The 25,122-nt window shown below is 44.9% G+C and overlaps 1 protein-coding gene across 1 annotated transcript in view; it reads left to right on the forward strand.

Annotated features, from left to right (window-relative positions):
* LOC127585247 (dual oxidase 2-like) overlaps positions 1-25,122 on the forward strand; it is a 75,127-nt gene that overhangs the window by 27,770 nt on the left and 22,235 nt on the right. Inside the window, exons 17-26 of the mRNA XM_052042555.1 lie at positions 3,281-3,474; positions 5,985-6,170; positions 7,292-7,517; positions 9,281-9,374; positions 10,480-10,655; positions 11,618-11,681; positions 14,116-14,184; positions 16,232-16,410; positions 17,910-18,140; positions 22,254-22,353. Of these exons, the coding sequence (XP_051898515.1) occupies positions 3,281-3,474; positions 5,985-6,170; positions 7,292-7,517; positions 9,281-9,374; positions 10,480-10,655; positions 11,618-11,681; positions 14,116-14,184; positions 16,232-16,410; positions 17,910-18,140; positions 22,254-22,353 (1,519 nt within the window). The remainder of the gene's footprint in view (positions 1-3,280; positions 3,475-5,984; positions 6,171-7,291; positions 7,518-9,280; positions 9,375-10,479; positions 10,656-11,617; positions 11,682-14,115; positions 14,185-16,231; positions 16,411-17,909; positions 18,141-22,253; positions 22,354-25,122) is intronic.

Consider the following 25,122-nt stretch of genomic DNA (forward strand, 5'->3'; position numbering starts at 1 on the left):
AAGGAGGTAATCAAGGGGAAGTGGGTATTGCAATGAATTAATTTCAATTGGAAAACAGGGAAATTGGAGATTATTCAGCGTTAGTTGTTAGTGGAGGCTCCATAAGTGGGAAGGAAGTGTCATCCCTCACCTGGTTCCAAGAGGGAAACACTTGTGAATGGAATATGGATGATAATGTAGAGTGATATGAACCTAACCCTCAACCATCAAACTATGCCTCCATCAAGGGGAAGGGTCTTCTGGGATTGTGGGGTCAGCCTTTGGTCCTGATACTTCTTACATCTCATCCAGTCAGGGAACATTCTAGTGCCAAACTGTGCCTGTCCCTAGCCCGTTCCTCATGTTCTCCTCTGGTGGGATGCCCGTGGCTGCAAGTACCAGTTGTAAGGTTCCTGGTGCCCTGCCAGCCTTGCCAGCATGGCTGTTCCACCAAGAACCCACCCAAGGACTCCACCAATGACCTTCTAATAGCTCACACTCAGAGGCTTGTCCACTGTTTCTAAATGTCTGATGGTTGGAAATATTGAGCAACACTTGAAAACATTTAAATAAGTAAGCACATTCATAGAGCTTAGAGCAGAGAACAACACAGAAACAGGCCCTTCAGCCCACAATGTCTGCACTGAACACGATGCTGAATTATACTAAATCTCTTCTGTCTGCACATGTTCCATATCCCTCCATTCCCTGCACATTCACGTGTCTAACAGCCTCTTAAGCACCACTATCGTATCTGCTTCCACCACACCCCCCAGCAACCTGTTCCAAGCACTTACTGTTCTGTGTAAAAGAAACACTTGCCTGTTCAATCTACATCATTTCATTAAAATTAATTTAAAATAAAGTAATAATAAAACCATCAATTACCGTTTTAGTGATGGTCAACGAGCCAACTCAGATTTAGTTAGATGTATTGGTATCAGTTTATTATTGTCACTTATACGGAGGTACAGTGAAAAACTTGTCTTGCATACCGATCGTACAGGTCAATTCGTTACACAGTGCAGATACATTGAGTTAGTACAGAGTGCATTGATGTAGTACAGGGTAAAAACAATAACAGAGTACAAAGTGTCACAGCTACAGGGAAGTACACTGCATGTAGACAATAAGGTGCAAGGTCACAACAAGGTAGATCGTGAGGTCAAGAGTCCATCTCATTGTATAAGGGAACTGTTCAGCCGTCTTATCACAGTGGGATAGAAGCTGTCCTTGAGCCTGGTGGTACGTGCCCTCAGGGTCCTGTATCTTCTGCCTGATTGGGAGAGGGGAGAAGAGAGAATGACCCAGGTGGGTGGGGTTTTTGATTATGCTGGCTGCTTCACCAAGGCAGCAAGAGGTATAGACAGAGTCCATGGGGGTGAGGCTGGTTTCTGTGACATGCTGGGCTGTGTCCACAACTCTCTGCAGTTTCTTGCGGTCCTGGGCAGAGCAGTTGCCATACCAAGCCATGATGCATCCAGATCGGATGCTTTCTATGGTGCATCGATAAAAGTTGGTGAGTGTCAAAGGGCACATGCCAAATTTCTTCAGCCTCCCAAGGAGGTAGAGGCGCTGGTGAGCTTTCTTGGCCATGGTGTTTACCTGGTTGGACCAGGACAGGCTATTGGTGATGTGTAGATGTGTAGAACTGATTAGCTGGATATGAAATATGTCTTCCCTCTTGCCTCAGTATGTTACAGAACCATGACTGGATGGTGTACATTCCAACACTGGAGTGCATTGGCCTGTAATCTGCCCCTTGGAGGCACAGAAGTCCGAAGCCCACTGACACACCACTGCTTCTACCTAGTTTTTCTTTACCTTCATCGATTTCAAAGGACCTTACATTGCCTCAGTTATCTCCAAGTTGGACCCAAAACAAATTGACAAAAAGGAATAAAAAATAACTTTGAATACCTTTAGCAAGGATATATTGACCCAGGTGGGAGTCCACTGTAGACCTACCAGTATGATATCTGGATTCCCAATGGTTAAGTTACAAGAGGACATTACATAAACTAAGGTGGTAATTTAGGTTAAGAGATGATTTAATCAAAGTTTTCTGAACAGGGACACACTTCTGCTGGTTGGGAACTTGGAGATTTAGGGGCCAGTGTAAGAATCAGGGCCCGAACTTTCAGTGGTGGAGGTAGGAAGCACAAGCCCACAGAGGGCCGTGGAGGCCAAGTGATTGGGTGTATTTAAGGCAGATATCAATAGGTTCTGGATTGGTAAGGGGGTTAAGGAGAAGGTGGGAGAATGGGGTTGAAAAAAAATCAGCCATGATTGAATGGCAGAGCAGACTCAATGGGCTGAATGGTCTCATTCTGCTCCTATATCTTATGGAAGTATACAGCAACTAATTACTTGTAACGATGATCGCAAAAACCGCTGGACTGTCATTTAAATCTGTCTGGTTCACTAATGGTGTTCAGGGAAGGAAATCTGCCATCCTTCCCTACTCAGGCCTTTACGTGTCTCTAGACTCCACCAATGTGATTGATTCCAAAATAGCTCAGCAAACCACTCGATTTATAAGGGACAATTGGGGATGGACAATTAAATGTTGATGTTGTCTGTGATAACCACATCCTGAAGATCAAATTGCTGGTCGCCTCATTATAGGAAGGATGTGGAAGCTTTGGAGAGGGTGCAGAGCAGATTTACCAGGATGCTGCCTGGATTGGAGAGCATGTCTTATGAGGATATGTTGAGTGAGCTAGGGCTTTTCTCTTTGAAGTAAAGGAGGATGAGAGGTGACTTGATAGAGGTGTACAGGATGATAAGAGGTATCGATCGAGTGGACAGTCAAAGACTTTTTCCCAGGGTGGAAATGGCTCACATGAGGGGGCATAATTTTAAGGTGATTGGAGGAAGGTATAGGGGGGATGTAGGAGGCAAGTATTTTACACAGAGAGTGGTGGGTGCATGGAACGCACTGCCAGCAGAGGTTGTGGGGGCAGATATATTTGAGACATGTAAGAGACTCTTAGATAGATAAGATAAGACAAGATACCTTTATTAGTCACATGTACGTCAAAACACACAGTGAAACACATCTTTTTGCGTAGTATTCTGGAGGCAGCCCGCAAGTGTCGCCACACATGAATGATAGAGAAATGGAGGGCTATGTGGGAGGGAAGGGTTAGATAAATCTTAGATCAGGATAAAATGTTGGCACAATATCGTGGGCAGAAGGGCCTGTACTGTGCTGTAATGTTCTAATACTACTTAATCTTCTTATCCAATATGAGCTCAGATCCTGCCTACTAACCGCACCGTCTGTTCCGATCTTCAGCCTCCGAATGGCAAGGACCCAACGAGTCACTTCGACAGGTGGACCTTTGCTTCGATCCCAATTATTGCATCAGGGTCCTGGACAGCAAGCGTTCCCCAATCCGCATCATTAATGTCACCAAGGACATGCACGTTATCATATCAAACAATGATCAAAGGGTTTTGCTGCTTAAGGTTCCCAAAGAGTATGATCTGGTGAGCATCTCTGCTTGTTACTGAGTTCCTGCACCTCAGTATCTTCTACCCATTTGTGTATAAAACGGGTATTTAGCCCAAATGGTCCATCCTTGTGTCAATACACCACTAGAACCTCCAGCTATGCTTCTTAAGCATATGCTCAAATCCTTCTATTCCTTTCTCTCCTGAGTGTTTATCCAGCTTCCCCTGAGTGATGTCTCTGTTACCACCGCACTCACTTTGTTATTTCTATTTTACAAATGTTTATTTGCTAAAAGCGCTACAAAAGGACATCCAGTGTCAAAATACTACAACTCGTACAGAAAGTAGAAGAAGAACTATGCAAACCACATAACTACAGCAATAACGCTAACTAACATCCACTAAACGCACACGCAACGCTTCAGATGAGAGTTGCATTTTCACCGTCCACGACACACGCAATCCCCTGAGGGGCCCACCGATCACAGAACTCAACCAGGGTGCCCGCGGATACCGCATGAACTCACTTTGTTAGTGCCCCACATTCCCACCACTCTCTGGGAAAAGACATTTCATCCACATTTCCTGCTGGGTTCATTGACAATTTTCCTACATTTACAGTTCCAAATTAACATAAAGGAAACAGGAGCCAACTATACGGCATCTCCAAGCTGCCCCACCGTTGACTAAGATCTTGGTCTGAGCTCCCTGCTTCCCATAAGCCTTGAACCTCCAAAAATCTGCCTATCTCAACCTTGAATACAGTCACTGATTCAGCCTCCAAAGCTTTGCAGAGCAGCAAATTCCAAAGCATCACAATCCTCTGGGGCAGCAAGTACCTCTTCAGCTGACCCCTTATTTTGAAACCATGGCCTGTGGTCCCAGGTTCCTCCCATGAGAGGAAGTACCCTCACAGCATTTACCCCGACAAGCCCCCTCATTATCCAATTGTTTCATTACATCACCTGTTGTTCTTTGAAACTCCGATAAGTTTGGTAATTGGTTTACTGTTGTCACATTTATCGAGATACAGTGAAAAGTTTAGATCGTTCCGTACAGAAGTACATCGAGGAGGTACAAAAAGGAAAAACAATAACACTGTACTTTCTTAGTAACAGTAACATTACAGAAAAATATAGTGGAGGCAGACAGGCCCAATGAGTTCAGCTTTGCTCATGACACAAAGCCTCCATCGCAGTAATAAACAATAAATCTTTTATGAATCACCTCATTACATGAAGTCCCACATCACCGGGTTCAAGAACAGCTACTTTAACCATTCGGTTCATGAACCAACTGGCAAAATCCTAATCACTACAGTTTAGCAACACTATGACCACTTTGCACTAAAATGGATTTTGTGTTCCTTTTATTCCAATTGCATTCTTTCTTGAAAAAATTGTGTATAAATTATGTTTTGTTTATGTTTTTTCTTGTGAATGCTGCTTATCTGAAGCTATGTGTCTGTGAAGCTGTTGCAAGGAAGTTCTTAGTTTCAACTTTTTAGACTAAAACTGTGTGTCGTACTTTAGATGTAGTCTCGCCAGTCTCTTGTAGGCTTGAAGCAAGCTTCCTCTGAACCCTTTTGCAATAAAGACCAACATTACTCGCTGTACCAACACACTAACTTTTTATGTATCACGTTCTATGACAGCAGATCCCTCTGTACAGCAACATTCTGTAGTCTCCTTACATTTAAACAATGTGTCTATCCTTCCTACCAAACCTCACATTTGCCCAGATTATCGTCCATTTTCACCCATTCACTTGAATCGATCCCTACTTGTTGCAAACACTTTGCATCCTACTCACAACTTGCTATCTTGCTTTTCTTTGTATCACCAGCAAATTTGGTGCAATGCTCTTGGTACTTTCTTGGACGCCAAATTTAGACTGTACTGATCCACCAGTTACAGGTTGTCAGCCTGGAAATGACCCATTTAACCCAACTCTCCAATGAGTAGAAAAGTGGGAGGACTCCCACCCTGTTAGTCTCTGTTTCATTGGCACAGCAGAAAGGTTCACAAGTGCTTGGGCTGCTTGACAGCCGGTTCAGCCTGTGGTTGTGGCTTAACAGTCGTCAAAGCATTTCTGTAGGATTTACCACTGGAATGCCCAATTCTGTACAGGGCCTGTCCAATCAGATCAGAGCCAACTTTACTCATGAAATTCTCACCAGGATGGGTCTTCTTCAGAGAAGAACAGGTTGAGCAGATAGGCAAGCAACAAGGCATTATTTCTTACACTACCTAATTTATGATATTACTGCATAGTGTCTAGTAGACGAAAACTAACATGTACTTGCCTCTATATAACGTTCTGTCATATGATCAGGGTGACTGAGTTTTATTATAAATAGTATAATATTAACATCTGTACACCTTCCCTACTCCCCACCACCATTCTGTTACAATTATTGAGTCTTACATGCATTTGAGAAAACTAAACTAACAAGACGGAAGTTTGGCTAATGGTACCAGATGGTGGAAGTCCAACGCAATGGTGTTATCAGTGGCTGTGTTGTTTTTGGTTCTGCCCTGTATTAGGTGCTGTTGTTTGACACAGAAGAGGACCGTTATGATTTCATTGAACAGCTGAGGGACAATCTTTGTAAAAATGGAGCCCACCTGCTCCTGACTGAGACAAGTCAGAGAACAATCTTCAAAGAAGCGGTCACTAAACAGCAGCGAAGCCAAATCTTAGATACGTTTTTTCGGAGAGTGTTTGCACAGGTAGGACGAAAATGGCAAAATGTGAAGTGTTTCCTCTATTTAAGTCACACGGGGGATAATTCACACTGGAGATGGCTCCTGAAGGTGCGAGAGATCCAGGAACCTCACCCACAAGTACCCTTTCTACATTGAAGAGACAGGGGAGTGAGGGCCAATTTAATGACAGAAAGATCCCCCTCTTGATAACCATATATATTAGCTTTAGAATAGGGAGGTCAATGGATAAGAAACTGCATTAAAATGTTTGTCTGACTTCCCCCAGCAACTACGACTCCTTTCTCCTTTTCTGTCATATCGAAACTCCCGAGGATCAAATTCCATGTAGCCTCACCCAAGAAACTTATCCAAACACCTAGGCTGGTACTACAGTCCAGTACTGAGGGAGTGCTGCATTTTCAAAGATGCATACTTCCTGATGAGATATTAAACTGAAGGCATACCTACCCTCTCATGAGACCTTAAGATCTAGGAGCAGAATTAGGCCTTTCTGCCAATTGAGTCTGCTCCACCATTCGATTATGGCTAATATTTTTAATCCCATTTTCCTGCCTTCTCCCTGTAACCCTTAACCCCCTTACCAATCAAGAACCTATCAATCTCTGCCTTAAATACACCCAATGACCTGGCCTCCACCACCCTCTGTGGCAACGAATTTCACAGGTTCACCGCCCTCTGGTGGAAGAAATTCCTCTTCATCTCAGTTTTAAAGGCCCTTTACTCTGAGGCTGTGACCTTGGAACCCAGACTCTTCTACAAATGGAAACAGCCTTTGTACATCCACTCTAAACTCTCTACATCCTCTCTTTCAGTATCCGGCAGGTTTCGATGAGATCCACCCTCATCCTTCTGAACTCCACTGAGTACAGGCCTAGAGACGTCAAACACTCAGTGAGACATCCCATCGCTCTGCCTTAAAGGGAAAGTTCTTTCTGGAGCCAGCCAATAGTAACTGACAACATGGCTAAAAGTAAATTGTGCAGTTGTTGACACATCTGGGATTTTGCTGTCTGCAGATTGGCTGGTGGGTTTCCAGCAAGACCAAGTCAGCTGGAAGTAAACAGGGACAACCTGAGGTTGGGAAAGGTGCTATATGAATGTAAGTTCCTTTATTTACTCTATAGGTTCTGGAGATCGACAGGTCGGATGCTGGGGATTTCAACACTGAGATATCAAGGAAGACAAAGGAGTCTCTGAACTGCGAGCTAACGCGGGTGGAGTTTGCTAATGCTTTGGGATTAAAGGATAATTCCATGTTCGTTGAGCAGATGTTCTCTCTAGCAGACAAAGATGGAAATGGTTACCTATCCTTCAGAGAGTTCTTCGATATTTTGATCATATTCATGAAAGGTAAAGGGGAGTTATTATGGTAACACCACTTTATTTTAACCTTTTGGATCCTGCAGAGATATGCAGCAATGATAAATGTGAACGAGCCAGTGCTTTCTGCTGGGGACATAAGAGGCTGCAGTTGCTGGAATCTGGAGCAACAAACAATCTGCTGGAGGAACTCTGCAGGTTGAGCAGCATCTGTGGGAGGAAAGGAATCGTCGATGTTTTGGGTCAAATTTCAAGTCGAAACCTCCACCCGCTGAGTTCCTCCAGCAGATTGTTTGTTGCTTTCTGATGAGTATGTGTAATGGGATTCCTGATACACTGTGCGTTGCATCAAAGTCATTCATCCAGGAGCAATCTACAAAGCAGATTCCGGTTTATAGATAGTACTTTGTTTAATTGATTCTCATAAAGTTAGGGTGTAAGTCCTGAGCTCATTGGATATAACTGAGGCTTGCATAAGGAATTCACTTGATGGACTGCACTGCTTTGAAGCTGTCTTGTGTGTGAGGACACAATTTAGCGCATGGGACACCATGTGTGACCAGTCCGTCTTGTATCGAAATTGATTGAGTTAAGAATAAATTGACATTAGTGGGTATGAACGCAGTGAGCAGTGCTTGACATCCTTCCAGCATGTGTGGTCACCGTTCTTGTGTTTCCTTTAGCACACATTCAGGATGTGTAATCATGTGTAAATGTTATATGAATTGAAAGCATTTAAAAAGAAACCTTGTTCGTGACACATGCCAGTTTTATAGAACACAACATGAAGATGAGCTGAAACTTCAGCTCTTAATTCAGGAACTTTAATTATCTATGATATAAACAAATAAAATTACTCTATGAAACTCTATACACTCCCATGACCAACATGGAAGTGGTCCAATTTGAATTGGCACTTAATGCAAACCATTTGTTTGGAAAATCTAGAAGTTAATTTGTAAATCCCAAAGTGCTGCAATGATTTTGATTGTGCAATTATGTCCTGTGTCTCAATTTGGATAATTGCCAGAGAGAGGTTTAACTACAATAAAGGTGCTCTCTAAACCTGTTAGTAATGTTTGCTAATACTTCATAAAAATGAGTCACTTTTAAGGTAATTTAATGATCATGCAAATTGTTATTGTTTGCTAATATTTCAGAGAATTTTTTTTAGTTCTATGACTCAAATGCTGGCAAATAGGATTAGTATAGATGGATATTTGATGGTTGTCATGGACAAGATTGGCCAAAGGGCTTATTTCTGTGCTGTACAATTATGACTCTGAGAAATTTCTTCTTGTGTCAAAGTGAATGAAAATCAATAAAACTGCAGATGCCAGAAATCGGAAGTAAAAACAGAAAATGCTAGACACACTCAGCAGGCCAGGCAGCATCTGTGGAGAGAGAAACAGAGTTAAAGTTTCTGGTCCAAGACTCTTCTTCAGTACTGGGAAAGAGAGAAAGCCTGTTAATTTTCAATTTGGAGAGAACGTTGGGGTGGGATGGATAGGACAAAGGGAATATATGTGATAGGATGAGACCAAATGGTCATTGAACATTACAGTTAGAAGCAGATTATGCTTTTTTGTCTATTATGTGTTGCAAATAGCAGGGCTGTGGGACATGCCCAGCAAGTCATGTTTTACCAACAGAGGAATAGAAAAAATGAGCCAGGTGGATCACTGGCCAGATCCGATTCAGACAGAAAGAAAGAGCAAGTTATCTGAAGTTGGAGAATTCGATGTTGAAGGCTGCAACATGACCAATCTATTTCTCATGGGTTTTGCTCGCAGGGTCTCCTGAAGAGAAGTCTAAGATCATGTTCCAGATGTATGATGTCGACGGAAATGGATTCCTATTGAAAGAGGAATTTTCTGTATTGTTGAGGTAAACGCAGACAGATTTCTTCCATCTTGAAGATCTTCTGGGTTTTTAAAAAGAACTGTTTGAAAGCTCACACTAGAAATGTTATATGTGCAAGAAAGAGTTCAAGAAACAAATAAGTCTTCAACGTTTCTTCTCCACACCAACAGCACCAAACCAAAGTCAACTTAATCACATGGGTCTCTTCTGTTAACTTCCAATTGGCTTCATTCTGTACTCAGTCATGACTTTTTCTGTTATGGGCAGCAGAAGATTGCACAGCCCCAGGCTATTCGGGGTCGATCCTGGCCTTGGGTACTGTCCTTGTGGAGTTTGCATGTTCTCTCTGTGGCTGCGTGGGTTTCCCCCAGGACCTCCGGTCTACTTCCCTGTGACAAACATGAGCCAGTGGGCTATTTGGCCACTGTAGGTTCCCCCTTGATATAGATCAATGGCAAAAAGAATCCACTAATGGGAGAATCTCAAACACTGGAACCATAGAACCATAGAACAATACAGCACGATACAGGCCCTTCGGCCCACCATGTTGTGCCGACCTTTAAACCACGCCTAAGGCTATCTAACCCCTTCCTCCCATATATCCCCTTATTTTAAATTCCTCCATATGCTTATCTAACATGGTTACAAGATTAGGGGCAGGCATTTAAAACTGAGGGGTGTAGGAACTTCTTCTTGCAGAGGCTGGTGAATATCTGGAATTCTCTGCCTCAGTGGAGACTTGATTATTGGCGGTATTTAGTGGAGAAGTAGATATTTTTGTTTAAAGATCAGGGAATTAGGACTATGGGGAACTGGCACAGAGGAGGAGATAAGTCCAGTGGCAGATCAACCATGATCGTGTTGACTATAGCTGGGCAAGTTTGAGGGGCTGAGTGGCCTACTCCTGCTCTTATTTTCTGATGACTTTGTGTATACAAAGCGGAAACCAGTAGTACAATGTTAGTGCCTTAAAAAATATTTCCTATTAGAAAATGTCCCCAACACTTGTGATTTAACATTTTTGATTCTGTCTACAATGCTTAGTACTACTGGAGTACTTTTGCTTCTCAAGGGTTAACCTGACTTTGGTCTTGTGGAGACAGGCATCATTCACACTTTGTTCCTCCAGGTCCTTCATTGAGATCGCCCACAACTGCTTATCAAAAATGCAGGCAGATGAGATCATGAATTCACTTTTCAAGGAAGCGGGATTTCAAGACAAAGATGAACTCACCTGGGAGGACTTCCATTATTTGTTCCGGGATCATGGAGATGAATTGCAGTTTGCTCAGCTCAATGTGAAAGGTCAGCAATCCCTTTAATAAATAAAGGGGCCAGGCCTGACACTGGCATAGGATTGAGGGCAATGGCTTTAGACTTCCCAAGAATGAGTTGGAGGACAGCTCTGTTCCTCCAGTGATAATCGGCACACAGAGGTAGTGGTGGGTAGAGCAAAGTGTTGTCAGCACATATGTGGATTCCGGTGCTATGTTTTCAAACAATGCCCTCCTTCTGTGCTAATACCATGCCCGTCGCAGCACATATGTGGATTCCGGTGCTATGTTTTCAAACAATGCCCTCCTTCTGTGCTAATACCATGCCCGTCGCAGCACATATGTGGATTCCGGTGCTATGTTTTCAAACAATGCCCTCCTTCTGTGCTAATACCATGCCCGTCTTTCATACATACAACACAGACATAAGAGTCAAGGTCAGGAATGGACCACTTGTCCCCTTGAATCTGTCTTGGCATTCAATATGATGACGCTAATCAGACTGTAACCTTGACCCTGTCTTCCTGTCTACCCACAGTAATGTTTCACCCCCTTGAAACTACCCCTGCCTTACAAATATTTAACCACTCTTCTTCCGCTCCCCTTTCAGGAGGAGAGTTTCAAAGATTCATGACACTCTGGGAGAATAACATTTTGCCTCCTCTGTCCCTTATTTTTAAACAGTAGCCCCTAGCTCTGTACTCACCCACTGAAATATTCCCTTCACATCCAACCCGTCAAAACCCCTCAGGATCTTGCATGTTTCAATCAAGTCACCTCTCACTGTTCAAACTTCAGCACATACAAGCCTAGTCTGTCAAACCTTTCCCCATACGACAACCCGTCCCTGGATTACAAACAGGTTCTGTTTTTACAGACGTCCATTAGTTGATTTTATTCATAAGTCAGTAAATACACAAATCACCCGAAACAGTAACCACACCCTCCACAGTACTGTAATGAACGGAGTTGATGTTACCTTCTTCTGTTTAGGTTTGGACATCCGAGATAAAGCCAGCAAGTTCCAGCGAGTTTCCTTCCTCAAAAACCCATACAAGTGAGTAAAGATTTCACATCTAAATGACCCTTTAAAAACAGGAACTTGTTAAAGGGTTAATAATTGCATGTTATCTTAACTCTTCTTCCCTTTCCCGCACTGACCTGTCTGTCCTCGGCCTTCTCCATTGCTATGGAGAGGCCAAAGGCAAATTCGAAGAACAGCCCACACCCCTGGTGTTGTTCTCCCTCACACACTCACCTGTCTGCCTATTTTACTTCCCTCTTTGTTCACCTTCCCTCCCCTTCCCCCTTCCGCTTCTTTCTGTCCATCTCCCTCTCCCATTCTGGTTCCACCCATCCCCGTCTCTTTCCCAGCCCTCCCCCCTACTGCTATGTGTCGACGATCTCTCCTCTTCCCTCTCAGTCCTGAAACAGGGTCTCGACCCAAAATGTCAACATGTCCCTTCTGCCTCCATAGCTGCTGCTTGATCCGCTGAGTTCTTCCAGCGTACTGTTTATTGTTTCAAACAGCCCTTCTAGGTGGTATTGGTATTGGTTTATTATTGTCACTTTTACCGAAGCACAGTGAAAAACCTGTCTTGCATACCATCTTATGACTAAACAGTGAGTCTTCGTTCTTGAATTTACCATGGAGCAAGCATCGTCTCACAGCCACACCTCACGATCTTGAACGTTTGAGTCTAATACACTCCAGCTCTTAACCGGTACAACTTTTCCTCATTCATAGGCAACAGTAAACTCCTTCCCACTCAGAAAAAGACCCATTTGTGCTTCTATTTTCCCTGTTAGCAGGGTGTGGGGAGCACATTTTCACCGGGTGAATTGTTGGGATCTGAGACCTGAAAAAAGCATTGGTAGCTTATTCCACAAACTCTTTTAGAAGGGAGTTATTTGAGGTTCTTTTTATTCGAACCAATGCTTGCCAATGACAAACTTACAGGGTTACTGCTGAAAAGTAGGGAGGTAGAACTAAGAAGATGCTCTTTCAGAGAACATATGCTCTAAAATCCTATGATCCTGTGGGACAGAAGTTGAATATTTCTGTGTTTAAAGAATTAATCAGAACACGCCAGAGCGCCAACCAAACTTTGTCCATTGAGTCAGAATGGTGTATATTCAAGTCCCCCTCTGGAGACTAGGCCAGCAAGACCTTGGCCAGAACTCCATGAAAATTAGCTTTTTTGTAGCAGCAACACAGGGTATTACAAGACGAAGACAAACATAAGTTAACATAACCTGAAATTAATTCATATTATACATAATTTACATGTGTTCAAATGTCAACAACAAATGCAAGATTGAGAGAAATGAAAAAAAATAGTCCGGGGCAGTGTTATAGTTTTTCAGGTGGGTTCAAGAACCTGACAGCAGTGGGGAAGAAGCTGTTGTTGAACTTTGAGGTGTGGGGTCTTCAGGCTCCTGTACTTCCTGCCTGATGGCAGCATCGAGAAGAGGGCACGGCCCAGATGGTGGGGGTCCCTGATGATGGATGTCGCCTTCCTGAGACATTGCCTCTTGTAGATGTCCTTGACAGTGGAGAGAGGTGTACCCATGATGGAACTGGCTGAGTCCACCACTCTGTGTATCCTCTTGTGTTCTTGTGCATTGGAATTCCCATACCAGGCAGTGATGCAACTAGTCAGGATGCTTTCCACTGTACATCTGTAGAAGCTTGTGAGAGTCTTCAAAGACATGCTGAATCTCCTTAAACTTCTAAGAAAGTAGAGATGTCTGTGCACCTTCTTTGTTGTTCCATCTACTTGCTGGGCCCAGGATAGATCCTCCGAGATACACCCAGGAACTTCTCACCACAGACCCTTCAATGAGGACTGGTGTGTGTTCACCTGACTTCCCCTTTCTAAAGTCCACAATCAGTTCCTTAGTCTCTCTGGCGTTGACTGCAAGTTCATTGCTATGACACCACTCAACCAGTTGACCTATCTCACTCCTGTATGCCTCCTCGTCACCATCCATGATTCTGCCAACAACAACACGGACACAATGGGACAAATGGCCTCTTTCAGTGCAGGAATCTATCACACTGACAACCCAACTCTGACCACCAGCAACAATTTTATTCGGGGTGAACTTCTTCAGTACAAGGCAGTAATTCATAATATATTCTCCACGTTAGATAAAGTGCATTTGAGCTAATAACACTACATTTCTGAAGTGGAATCTTATTGCAGAGTTGGTTGTGGGGATTAACTGTTCCCCTGGCACATGGTTTTCCATAGATTATGTTTAATGACCAGAAAATCAGGAGCACCATGTTGAGAAATTTGATTCCACTTAGCTCTGACAATTGATCTGAATAATGCAAGTAACCAGGATTCTGGGTTCCCTCATTCTCTGAGTAAGCCTTGTGGTTTGTGCATGTGCTGGGTTACAGGGCCTGGCACTTCAGTTGTGAATGAAACAGACTCCCTTGTGGCTGATGAATAACATTCTTGTTCTCCACATACTAATAGGAACATCCAGGAGACTCCAGTGGAACAGGTTGGACAGGAATTCCGAAACAGAGACAGACAGAACAAGAAGTAAGGGCTCAACCTCTGTGCTGTTTAACTCTGCTCTCGGTTAACGTTTATCTGAAATTTATAGCACTGTTTTGGACATCAAGTTGTTAACCCATGTAAAATACTAGTGAAGAGCAAATTTAACACTTTGCCTAGTAAAGTTAAAGGGTCCACATGAAGGGTCTCGACCCAAAGCGTCGACTGTCCATTTCCCTCTGCAGCTGCTGCCTGACCTGCTGAGTTCGTCCAGATTCCAGTGGCAAAGTCAAAGTTGAGCTTCTCGTCACATGCACATGCATATGCACAAGAACGTGTGTGCACATGTGCAATGAAAAATTTACTTGCAGCAGCATCACAGGCACATAACATCAGATAAGCAGCATTCACAAGAAAAACAAATTAAGCGTAAACTATACATGATTATTACAAGAAAGAACACAATTAGAACAAAAAAAACAAAGTCCATTTTAGTGCAAAATGATCAAAATGATCATAGTTTTGCTAAACTATAGTGATTAGGGTTGTGCTGGTTGGTCCAAGAACCGAATGTTTGAAGGGAAGTAGCTGTTCTTGAACCTGGTGGTGTGGGACTTCAGGCTTCTGTACCTCCTGCCTGATAGTAGCTGCGAGAAGATGGCATGGCCCGGATGGTGGGGATCTTTGATGATGGATGTTGCCTTCTTGAGGCAGCACCTCCTGTTGATACCACCGATGGTGGGGAGGGATGTGCCCGTGATGTATTGAGCAGTCTGCTTCTCTCTGCAGCTACTTCTGTTCCTGCGCATTCAAATTGCTGTACCAGACCATGATGCAACCAGGCAGGATACTTTCAACAGTACATCTGTAGAAGTTTGTTAGAGTGTTCGGTGACAAGCCGAACCTCCTTAACCTCCTAAGAAAGTAAAGATACTGGTGCGCTTTCTTGTGTCAATGTACTGCCCAGTACATTTTGACCATCTGCTCTCTCTTGCTGCTCCTCAAATTTATTTGAGACAAGTGCTCCCTGAAAGCTGAGCATGGCTCTTGAGATGCTGTAGGTCGACGTTGGCTGGATGATCCTGTCATCTCAAGAGTCATCAACAATTTGCTGCCTACAGCTGTGAGTGGAATAGTCCTCAGTGGCAACCCGGAGGTCTGTGCACTAAACCACACCAGACCGTTGCCCTCTCTAGCTGATGGCTTGAATTAATCCTCCCAGAGGAGAACAGTTCAATGACATTCACTGCCTGAGGTCTTCCTTGTAGAGTTCAAAAGCCTAATTACAGTCATTGCCTGAACATTTCTGAGACACAAGAGACTGCAGATGCTGGAATCTGGAGCAAAAAACAAGCAGCTGGAGGAACTCAGTGGATCAGGCAGCATCTGATGTCAGGTTTCAACCCGAAACGTCGACAATTCCTTTCCTCCCACAGATGCCGTTTGACCCACTGAGTTCCTCCAGCAGATTGCTTGCTGTGCCTGAACACTTCATCCCAGAGATAGATGGTCTAATAGCATTCAATAGCTGAGTTCTTCCTCCCAATGGCAAAAAACCCAATGCGATTCACTTGGTGGAGCTGGATAGCTCAATTACATTGGAGACACAAGAGACTGCAGATGTTGGAACCTGTAGCGAAAAAATGAGTTGCAGGAGGAACTCAGCAGATCGAGCAGCATCTGTGGAGAGAAATGGACAATCAACATTTCACATTCAAATGAAGGGTCTCAACCTGAAAAGTTGACTGTCCATTTCCCTCCACAGATGCTGCCTGACCTACTGAGTTCTCCATAAGTGCATTTTTTGAGCCTAATTATGTTCATTGCCTGAACACCTTCCCAGAGATGAATAGTTCAATAGCATTTATTGGCTGAGTTTTTCCTCTCAAACATGAGCAATCTAATGATCTTCACTGCCTGGTCTTCCTCCTGAAGTTGAACAGTCTGATTATATACACTCCATGGGCTCATTCATCTATCTATGAGGTGGTGCCTTCAGGAGCGCAGAGAGAGCACATGAGAGATGGGAAGAAATAACATGAGTCTATAGGCAGGACATCACGATAATTTGGCATTTGAAATCTCCTCACAGGTCTCCTTACCACCATCCTAAACCCTTCACAGAAGCGAAGCGGGAGAAGTACATCCGGAGCAAGATGCAGCAGAAAATTCAACAGTTCAAGCGTTTTATCGAGAACTATCGGCGGCACATCGCTTGTGTTCTCATCTTTTATGGAATCGCAGCCGGCGTTTTTGTGGAACGAGCCTACCGTAAGTTGCATGACAACCTCGCCCAGAGGCTCGAGTGATGTAAATAACATAAGTAATATTTTAAAATTCATTATGACTGGAAATATTAATGTAAGGAAATAACACTCAATATGAACAATATGCACAGTGTTTTGTAAGGAGAAATTATGACTCAGTATGCAATTAAAAAATTACATCTCAAGTAAATAAGTGTTGCAGCTGGTTGATCAGCTGCCTCACAGCTCCAGTGACCTGGGTTCAATCCAGTGCTGTCTGTGTGGAGATTGCATGTTCTTCCTGTTACTGTTTGGGTTTCATCTGGGTGCTCCAGTTTCCTCCCACATCCCAAAGACCTGTGGGATGGGAGGTTAATCGACCGCTATAAATTGCCCCTAATGTGTAGCTGAGTTTTACAGTCTGGGAAAAATTGATGGAACTGAGGAGAGAAGAAAATGGGTTAGTGTAGGATTAGTGTAAATTGTCAGCACAGATTCAGTGGGCTGAAAGCCCTATTTCCATGCTGTATTTCTCAATGATTCTATGACTAAGGTTTTGAGTATTTTACAGTGTGAAGGAAAAAGTTGTCCCTCAAGTTCCTATTAAATCTTTCCCCTCTCAGAGAGTCATACAGCACAGAAACAGGTCCTTCGGCCCAACTCATCCATGCCAACTGAGTTGCCCAGCGAGCTGGCCCCATCTGCTCACGTTTGGCCCATTGCCCTCTCACCTAAAACCTGTGCCCTCTAGTTTTTGAGCCCCCAACCCTGAAAAAAGATTGAGTGCATTCACCCTACCTATTCCCCTCAAGGTGCAGAGGAGATTTACAAGGATGCTGCCTGGAATGCGGAGCATGCCTTATGAAAGCAGGTTGAGGGAACTTGGCTTTTTCTCCTTGGAGAGACGGGAGGATGAGGGGGGACCTGATAGAGGTGTATAAGATGATGAGAGGTATTGATAGGGTAGATAGTCAGAGGCTTTTCCCCAGGGCTGAACTGGTGGCCACAAGAGGACATAGGTTTAAGGTGCTGGAGAGTAGGTACAGAGGAGATGTCAGGGGTAAGTTTTTTACTCAGAGAGTGGTGAGTGGGTGGAATGGGCTGCCAGCAACGGTGGTGGAGGCGGATACGATAGCGTCTTTTAAGAGACTTCTGGATAGGTACATGGAGCTGAGAAAAATAAGAGGGCTATGGGTAAGCCTAGTAATTTCTAGGGTAGGGACATGTTCGGCACAGCTTTGTGGGCCGAAGGGCCTGAATTGTGCAGTAGTTTTTCTATGTTTCTATGTTCTATGTTTCCTTCGGTCTCCTATGCTCCGAGGAAAAATGTCCTAGTCTGTCCAACCTCTCCCTATAACTCAAGTCCAGGCAATATCCTCGTCAATCTTTCCAGTTGAATAACGTCTTTCCTATAGCAGGGTGACCAAAACTGAGCACAATGCTCCACAAACTCACTGTTACCTACACACACTCATTCTCTTCCCTTTATTGTTGATTTAAAGTTTGCTTTTACCCCTTGTACAGATTATGCTCTTCAGGCAGAGACTACCGGGATTCCCCAAGCCACGTACATTGGTATCATTGTGTCTCGTGGATCTGCAGCTAGTATCTCCTTCATGTACGCCTACATCCTCCTTACGATGTGTCGCAACCTCATCACGTTCCTGCGAGAAACTTTCCTCAACCGATACGTCCCCTTCGACGCAGCCGTGGATTTTCATCGCTGGATTGCAATGACGGCTGTTGCTCTCTCCAGTTAGTTCATTTCCATTGTAGTATCACCATGCTAGGACCATCTTCCATTGTAGCAATCATGAAGTAGGATTAGGGGTGGAACAGTAGCGTAGTGGTTAGCGCGACGCTATTACAGCGCCAGCGATCAGGGTTCGATTCCCGCCGCTGTCTGTAAGAAGTTTGTATGTTCTCCCCGTGTCTGCACGTGTTTCCTCCGGGTGCTCCAGTTTGCTCCTACATTCTAAAGACGTATGGGTTAGTAGGTTAACATGGGTTTAAAATGGGTGGCGTGGACTCATTGGGCCTGAAGGGCCTGTTACCGTGATGTATAAATAAAATTTAAAGTTTAAAGTATTATGCATTGCATGACAGAACGTAATATACCTGTGGTACACAGAGCTGGAGAGGACCCCTACTGAAAGGGCATTTAGTTCTGAAAAATATCCATGGACCTCAACAATAATTCATCAAAGTGACTCCACAATACAAGTTCTTGACTATGGGGAGAGTCTGCATTAGACAAGGCTTGTGTCCCTTGACTGTAAAAGACTAAGGAACAATGACTAGCAACACACAAAAAGCTGGAGAACTCAATGGGTCAGGAGGCATCTGTGGTAGGAAATGGACAGTCGACATTTTGGGTTAAGACCCTTCATCAGGACAGGAGGGAGGGGGGAGAGTGGGAATGATGTCAGAAGCTGGAAGGTGATAGGTGGAAGGGTCGAAGAAGGTAGAATCTGATAGGAGAGGATAGTGGACCATGGAATAAAGGAAAGGAGGTAGGGAGGGGAACTGGTGGGAGGAGAGTGTGGGTGATGGGCAGGTGGGAAACGCGAGGGAGGGGAAAGAGATAGGGTGATGGGGGCTGGTGGGATGAATAAAGAAAAGGAAGTGAGAGAGGAGAGTGGTTACCAGAAGTAAGAAAAATCAATGTTCATGCCATCAGGTTGGAGACTGCCAAGGCGGAATACGAGGTGCTGTTCCTGTAATCTGTGCCGAGCCTCAACTTGGCATTAGAGGAGGCCGGGGACAGACATGTCGGTGTGGGAATGGGAAGTGGAATTAAAATGGCTGGCCACTGGGAGATCCCGGCTGATATGATGGACAGAACAAAGGTTGTGTCTCCAAGGAACAATGAGGATTAAGTTTACTTTGGAACTAAGGAGACTATGGGGAGATTTAATTGAGATGTACAAAATTATGAGAGGGTTGGACAGAATAAGCAGAAAGGATGTATCTCCCTTATCAGAGATGTTAACAACTAGAGTGCATATATTTATGTTAATTAGTAGAAGAGTAATTGGGGGGAGGCATTGAGAAAGAGTTATTTCACTCAATGAGTGGTGGAGCTCTTCAGGCTCTTGTTTCTGCGCCTGATGCCTTTCCAAGCAGCTGGAAAGGCATCGGGGGCAGAAACAAGAGCCTGAAGAGCTGTAACCTGTAGGACCATGGACCAAGAGCTGAGAAGTGGGATCAACCTCATGTCATGTTTGGCTGGCATGGACTCAATGGGCTGAATGGCCATCACCTGTGCCTTAAACTTCCATCTTTCTAGGATTCTATCAAAGGATTGATTGAATTAATCTGTTCATGATGGCTAAAGCATGTAAAAACTATTTTCTCTCAGGTAGTCCAGAATGGGAATGCCTTATTAGATCTAATATTAGGTAATGAACCGGGTCAGGTGACAGATGTCTCGGTGGGTGAGCATTTGGGGGACAGTGACCACCGCTCCCTAACCTTTAGCATTGTCACGAACAAGGATAGGAGCAGAGAGGACGGGAAGATATTTAATTGGGGAAGGGCAAATTATGAACCTATAAGGCTAGAACTTGCGAGAGTAAATTGGGATGACATTTTTGAATGGAAATGTACTATGGGGATGTGGTCATTGTTCAGAGATGGCTTGCAGGATGTTAGGGATAAATTTGTCCTGGTGAGGCAGAGAAGGAATGGCAGGGTGAAGGAACCATGGGTGACGAGAGAGGTGGAACAACTAGTTAGGAGGAAGAAGGTAGCATACATAAGGTGTAAGCAGCAAGGATCGGATAGGGCTCATGAGGAATACAGGGTAGCAAGGGAGGAACTTAAGAAGGGGCTGAGGAGAGCAAGAAGGAGATATGAAAAGGCCTTGGCGAGTAGGGTTAAGGAAAATCCCAAGGCTTTTTTCAATTGTGTGAGGAGCAGAAGGATGACGAGAATAAAGGTAGATTAGGGATAAAGGTGGGAAGATGTGCCTGGAAGCTGTGGAAGTGGGTGAGGTTTTCAATGAATAGTTCTCTTCAGTATTCACCAAGGAGAGGGGCCTTGATGTCGTTGAGGACAGTGTTGGTAAGGTTAATGTTCCAGAGCATGTAGATATCAAGGGAGAGGATGTGTTGGAGCTGTTAGAAAATATTAGGACAGATAAGTCCCCGGGTCCTGACGGAATATTCCCCAGGCTGCTCCACGAGGCGAGGGAGGAGATTACTGAACCGTTGGCTAGGATCTTTGAGTCCTCGTTGTCCATGGGGATGGTACCAGAGGATTGGAGGGTGGCAAATGTTGTCCCCTTATTCAAAAAAGGTAGTAGGGATAGTCCAGGGAATTACAGACCCGTGAGCTTTACGTCTGTGGTGGGAAAGCTGTTGGAAAGGATTCTTAGAGATAGGATCTATGAGCATTTAGAGAATCATGGACTGATTAGGGACAGCCAGCATGGCTTTGTGCAGGGAAGATCATGTCTCACAAGCCTGATAGGATTCTTTGAGGAGGTGACCAGGCAGATTGATGAGGGTAGTGCAGTAGATGTGGTCTACATGGATTTTAGTAAGGTGTTTGACAAGGTTCCATATGGTAGGCTTCTTCAGAAGGTCAGAGGGCATGGGATCCAGGGAGGCTTAGCCATGTGGATTCAGAATTGGCTTGCCTGTAGAAAGCAGAGGGTTGTGGTGGAGGGAGTGCATTCAGATTGGAGGGCTGTGACTAGTGGTGTCCCACAAGGATCAGTTCTGGGACCTCTACTTTTTGTAATATTTATTAATGACTTGGATGAGAGGGTGGAAGGGTGGGTTGGCAAGTTTGCAGACGACACAAAGGTCGGTGGTGTTGTGGATAGTGTGGAGGACTGTCGAAGATTGCAGAGGGATATTGATAGGATACAGAGCTGGACTGAGAAGTGGCAGATGGAGTTCAATCCGGAGAAGTGTGAGGTGGTACACTTTGGAAGGACAAACTCCAAGGCGGAGTACAAGGTAAATGGCAGGATTCTGGGCAGTGTAGAGGAGCAGAGGGATCTGTGGGTTCATATTCTCAGATCACTGAAAGTTGCCTCACAGATGGATAGGGTAGTTAAGAAAGCTTATGGGATGTTAGCTTTCATAAGTCATGGGATCGAGTTTAAGAGCCATGAGGTAATGATGCAGCTCTACAAAACTCTGGTTAGACCACACTTGGAGTACTGTGTCCAGTTCTGGTCGCCTCATTATAGGAAGGATGTGGAAGCGTTGCAAAGGCTGCAGAGGAGATTTACCAGGATGCTGCCTGGTTTGGAGAGCATGGATTATGAGGAGGGACTAAGGAAGCTAGGGCTTTACTGTTTGGAGAGAAGGAGGATGAGGGGAGACATGATAGAGGTGTACAAAATATTAAGAGGAATAGATAGAGTGGACAGCCAGCGCCTCTTTCCCAGGGCACTAATGCTCAATACAAGAGGGCATGGCTTGAAGGTAATGGGTGGGAAGTTCAAGGGAGATATCAGAGGAAGGTTTTTTACCCAGAGAGCAGTTGGTGCATGGAATGTGCTGCCTGGGGTGGTGGTGGAGGCTGATACGTTGGTCAAGTTCAAGAGATTGTTAGATAAGCATGTGGAGGAATTTAAAATAGGGGGATATGTGGGATGAAGGGGTTAGATAGTCTTAGGCGTGGTTTAAAGGTCGGCATAGCATTGTGGGCCGAAGGGTCTGTACTGTGCTGTACTGTTCTATGGTTCTAATAGATTGGTGGAACACTGGAAGCTTCATCCCCTATAAAGGTCTGGAGACTGGGAGTTAGTTAAAAATATTCTTATACTATGGGAAACTGGGGCTCTGTTGTCCACCATATAGTGAGAGTTGAGCAAGAATATTAATAGATAATTATTCTCTTTATTTACAGTTTTTCACAGTGCTGGGCACGGTGTGAACATCTACGTTTTCTGTGTCAGTTCGCTCAGCAGCCTGGCCTGCCTCTTCCCCAGTGTGTTCATCAATGATGGGTAAGTTATGGACCATGTCTCAGTCAGTAGAATATGTGGCGCTCACTCAATACCACCCCTCCAACAGTGTGGCACCCCCTCCGCACTGCCCCTCCAACAGTGTGGCACCCCCTCCGCACTGCCCCTCCAACAGTGTGGCACCCCCTCCGCACTGCCCCTCCAACAGTGTGGCACCCCCTCCGCACTGCCCCTCCAACAGTGTGGCACCCCCTCCGCACTGCCCCTCCAACAGTGTGGCACCCCCTCCGCACTGCCCCTCCAACAGTGTGGCACCCCCTCCGCACTGCCCCTCCAACAGTGTGGCACCCCCTCCGCACTGCCCCTCCAACAGTGTGGCACCCCCTCCGCACTGCCCCTCCAACAGTGTGGCACCCCCTCCGCACTGCCCCTCCAACAGTGTGGCACCCCCTCCGCACTTCCCCTCCAACAGTGTGGCACCCCCTCCGCACTGCCCCTCCAACAGTGTGGCACTCTGTCTGCACTGCCCCTACAACAGTGTGGCACCCCCTTTGCACTGCTTTTCCAACAGAGCAGCATGTCTTCAGTTCCATCCCTCCTACAGTGTGACATTTCCACAGTACTGACCTTCCAGCAGTACAATGCTTCCTCACTACTGTCCCTATAAAACATTGCAGCACTCCCTCACCAGTATCCCAGCTAACGTACGGCAACCCTGTAGTACTCCACTGTGACACTGCAGCACTTCCTCACTGAAGTCCAGTATCAGTACTGCCTCTCCTATAGTGCAGCACTCCTTCTGCACTGATCTTTCATCCGTACGGTATTCCCTCAGCACTGTCCCTCCAGCATTGAGGCACTCCATCAGTCCTGCTCTCCAATGGTACAGTGCTACCTCGTATATTTGACCCCAAGACTTGTATGCTTTTAAACAAGGCAACATTTTGTTTGCATGGGAAAAACTGATAGAAGAGATTTTCAGGATTGCCAGTTTAAAATGAAGGCCATGTTGTTGTGGTGTTGGCACACGTGTGATTGGGTTCTTTGTAACATTAGTTCTTGTTTCCACACTAAAGTGATCCCTTAGTGCTGCCACTCTAAACGTGGACCACTTTCCCAGAACTGCTCACCGAATAGTGTGGCATTCCCTCTGTGCTGGCTCTCCAATAGTACACCCCAGTCTCAGTGCTCCCACCCTAACGATGCACCAAGGTCTCGCCATTGCTCCTCCAACAGTACTGCAATCTCCCAATAATACAACAGCCCCTTAGTGCCACCTCTTCAACACTGCAGCACTCCCTCCACATTGTTCCTCCAACTGTGCAGCATTCCCTTGGTTCTGACAGTGCAGCACTCCCTCAGTACTATCGCTCAGTGGTTAGTGTTCTCCCAATACCTCAAGTCAGGTTGATTTCATTGCACAAGTACAGTGAGGTGCAAGTACAATGAAAACCTTGCATGCAGCAGCATCACAGGCAGCACATAGGATATAAATTATACATAAATTATACAAGACAGTGAAGAGAGAGAGAATAAATTGTGCAAAAACAAGACCTTAGTGCAAAAAAAGACACATTCAGAGACAACACACACAAACAGTGCTGGAGGAACTCTGCAGGTCAGGCAGCATTGATGGAGGGAAATAAACAATTGACATTTCAGGCCGAGACCCTTCATCACCTGACCTGCTGAGTTTCTCCAGCACTTTTTGTGTGTGTTGTTCCAGATTCCAGCATCTGTAGAATCTCTTGTGTCTACATTCAGAGTCAAGTCCACGGCAGTGCAAGCGGTGGTGCGTAGTGTTCCGCAGCTGAGGTAGGGTTAGGGTTGTGCAGGTTGGTTCAAGAACAAGATGGTTGTAGGAAAGTAGCTATTCCTGAACCTGGTGGTGTGGGACTTCAGGCTTCTGTACCTCCTGCATGGTGGTAGCAGCGAGAAGGTATGACATGGATGATGGGGATCTTTGATGATGGATGTTGCCTTCTTGAGGCAGCGCCTCCTGTAGATACTACCGATGGTGGGGAAGGATGCACCTGGGATGGACTGGGCTGTGTCCACTACTCTCTGCAGCGTCTCGTCTTCCTGCTGTTGGAATTGCCGTACCAGACCATGATGCAACCAGTCAGGATACTTTCAACAGTGCATCCGTAGAAGTTTGTTAGAGTGTTTGGTGACATGCCGAACCTTCTTCAGCTTCTAAGAAAGTACCAGCGCAGTGGTGATTCATCATTGCTCTTCCTCCAATAGAAGGGCACTCCTGCTTTGACAAGTGCATGCCTCAGAGAGCACCAGTGGTTTTCAGTGTGAATGGCAAGGATAGACAAGGCAGGGAGGTGTTGCAGTGTGTAGACAGAGTGGGACAAAGCTGCTGTTATAGAAAGGTGAATTGTTAATGATCAAAGGAAGTCTTGTAGTACAAAGCTTCTTGCTGCTGGGTACCCACCTGTTGCTGTCCTACAAGTCAGGGCATTCTTCATTTATGTTTCTGTAATTAGCAATGGAATTAATCTTAGTTAATTTTTCAAGGACAGAAATGCATTTGATTTGCATGGGTTGAAATTTACAATTGAGTGCGTCACTGGTAAAGATCTCGTCTCATCACAGTGAGCCAGGCTGGGCTGCAATTCTAATGAATGATAGAGAAATGGGGGCTATGTGGGAGGGAAGGGTTAGATAGATATTAGAGCAGGATAAAATGTCAGCACAACATTGTGGGCCAAAGGGCCTGTACTGTGTTGCAGTGTTCTATGTTCTATGTTCTAAATCAGTTGCTGATGCTGTTTGATTACAGCAAGTGGTGCCAGTGCTGGG

Source organism: Pristis pectinata, chromosome 32 (genome assembly GCF_009764475.1).
Source record: "Pristis pectinata isolate sPriPec2 chromosome 32, sPriPec2.1.pri, whole genome shotgun sequence".
NCBI classification, from domain to species: Eukaryota; Metazoa; Chordata; class Chondrichthyes; order Rhinopristiformes; family Pristidae; genus Pristis; species Pristis pectinata.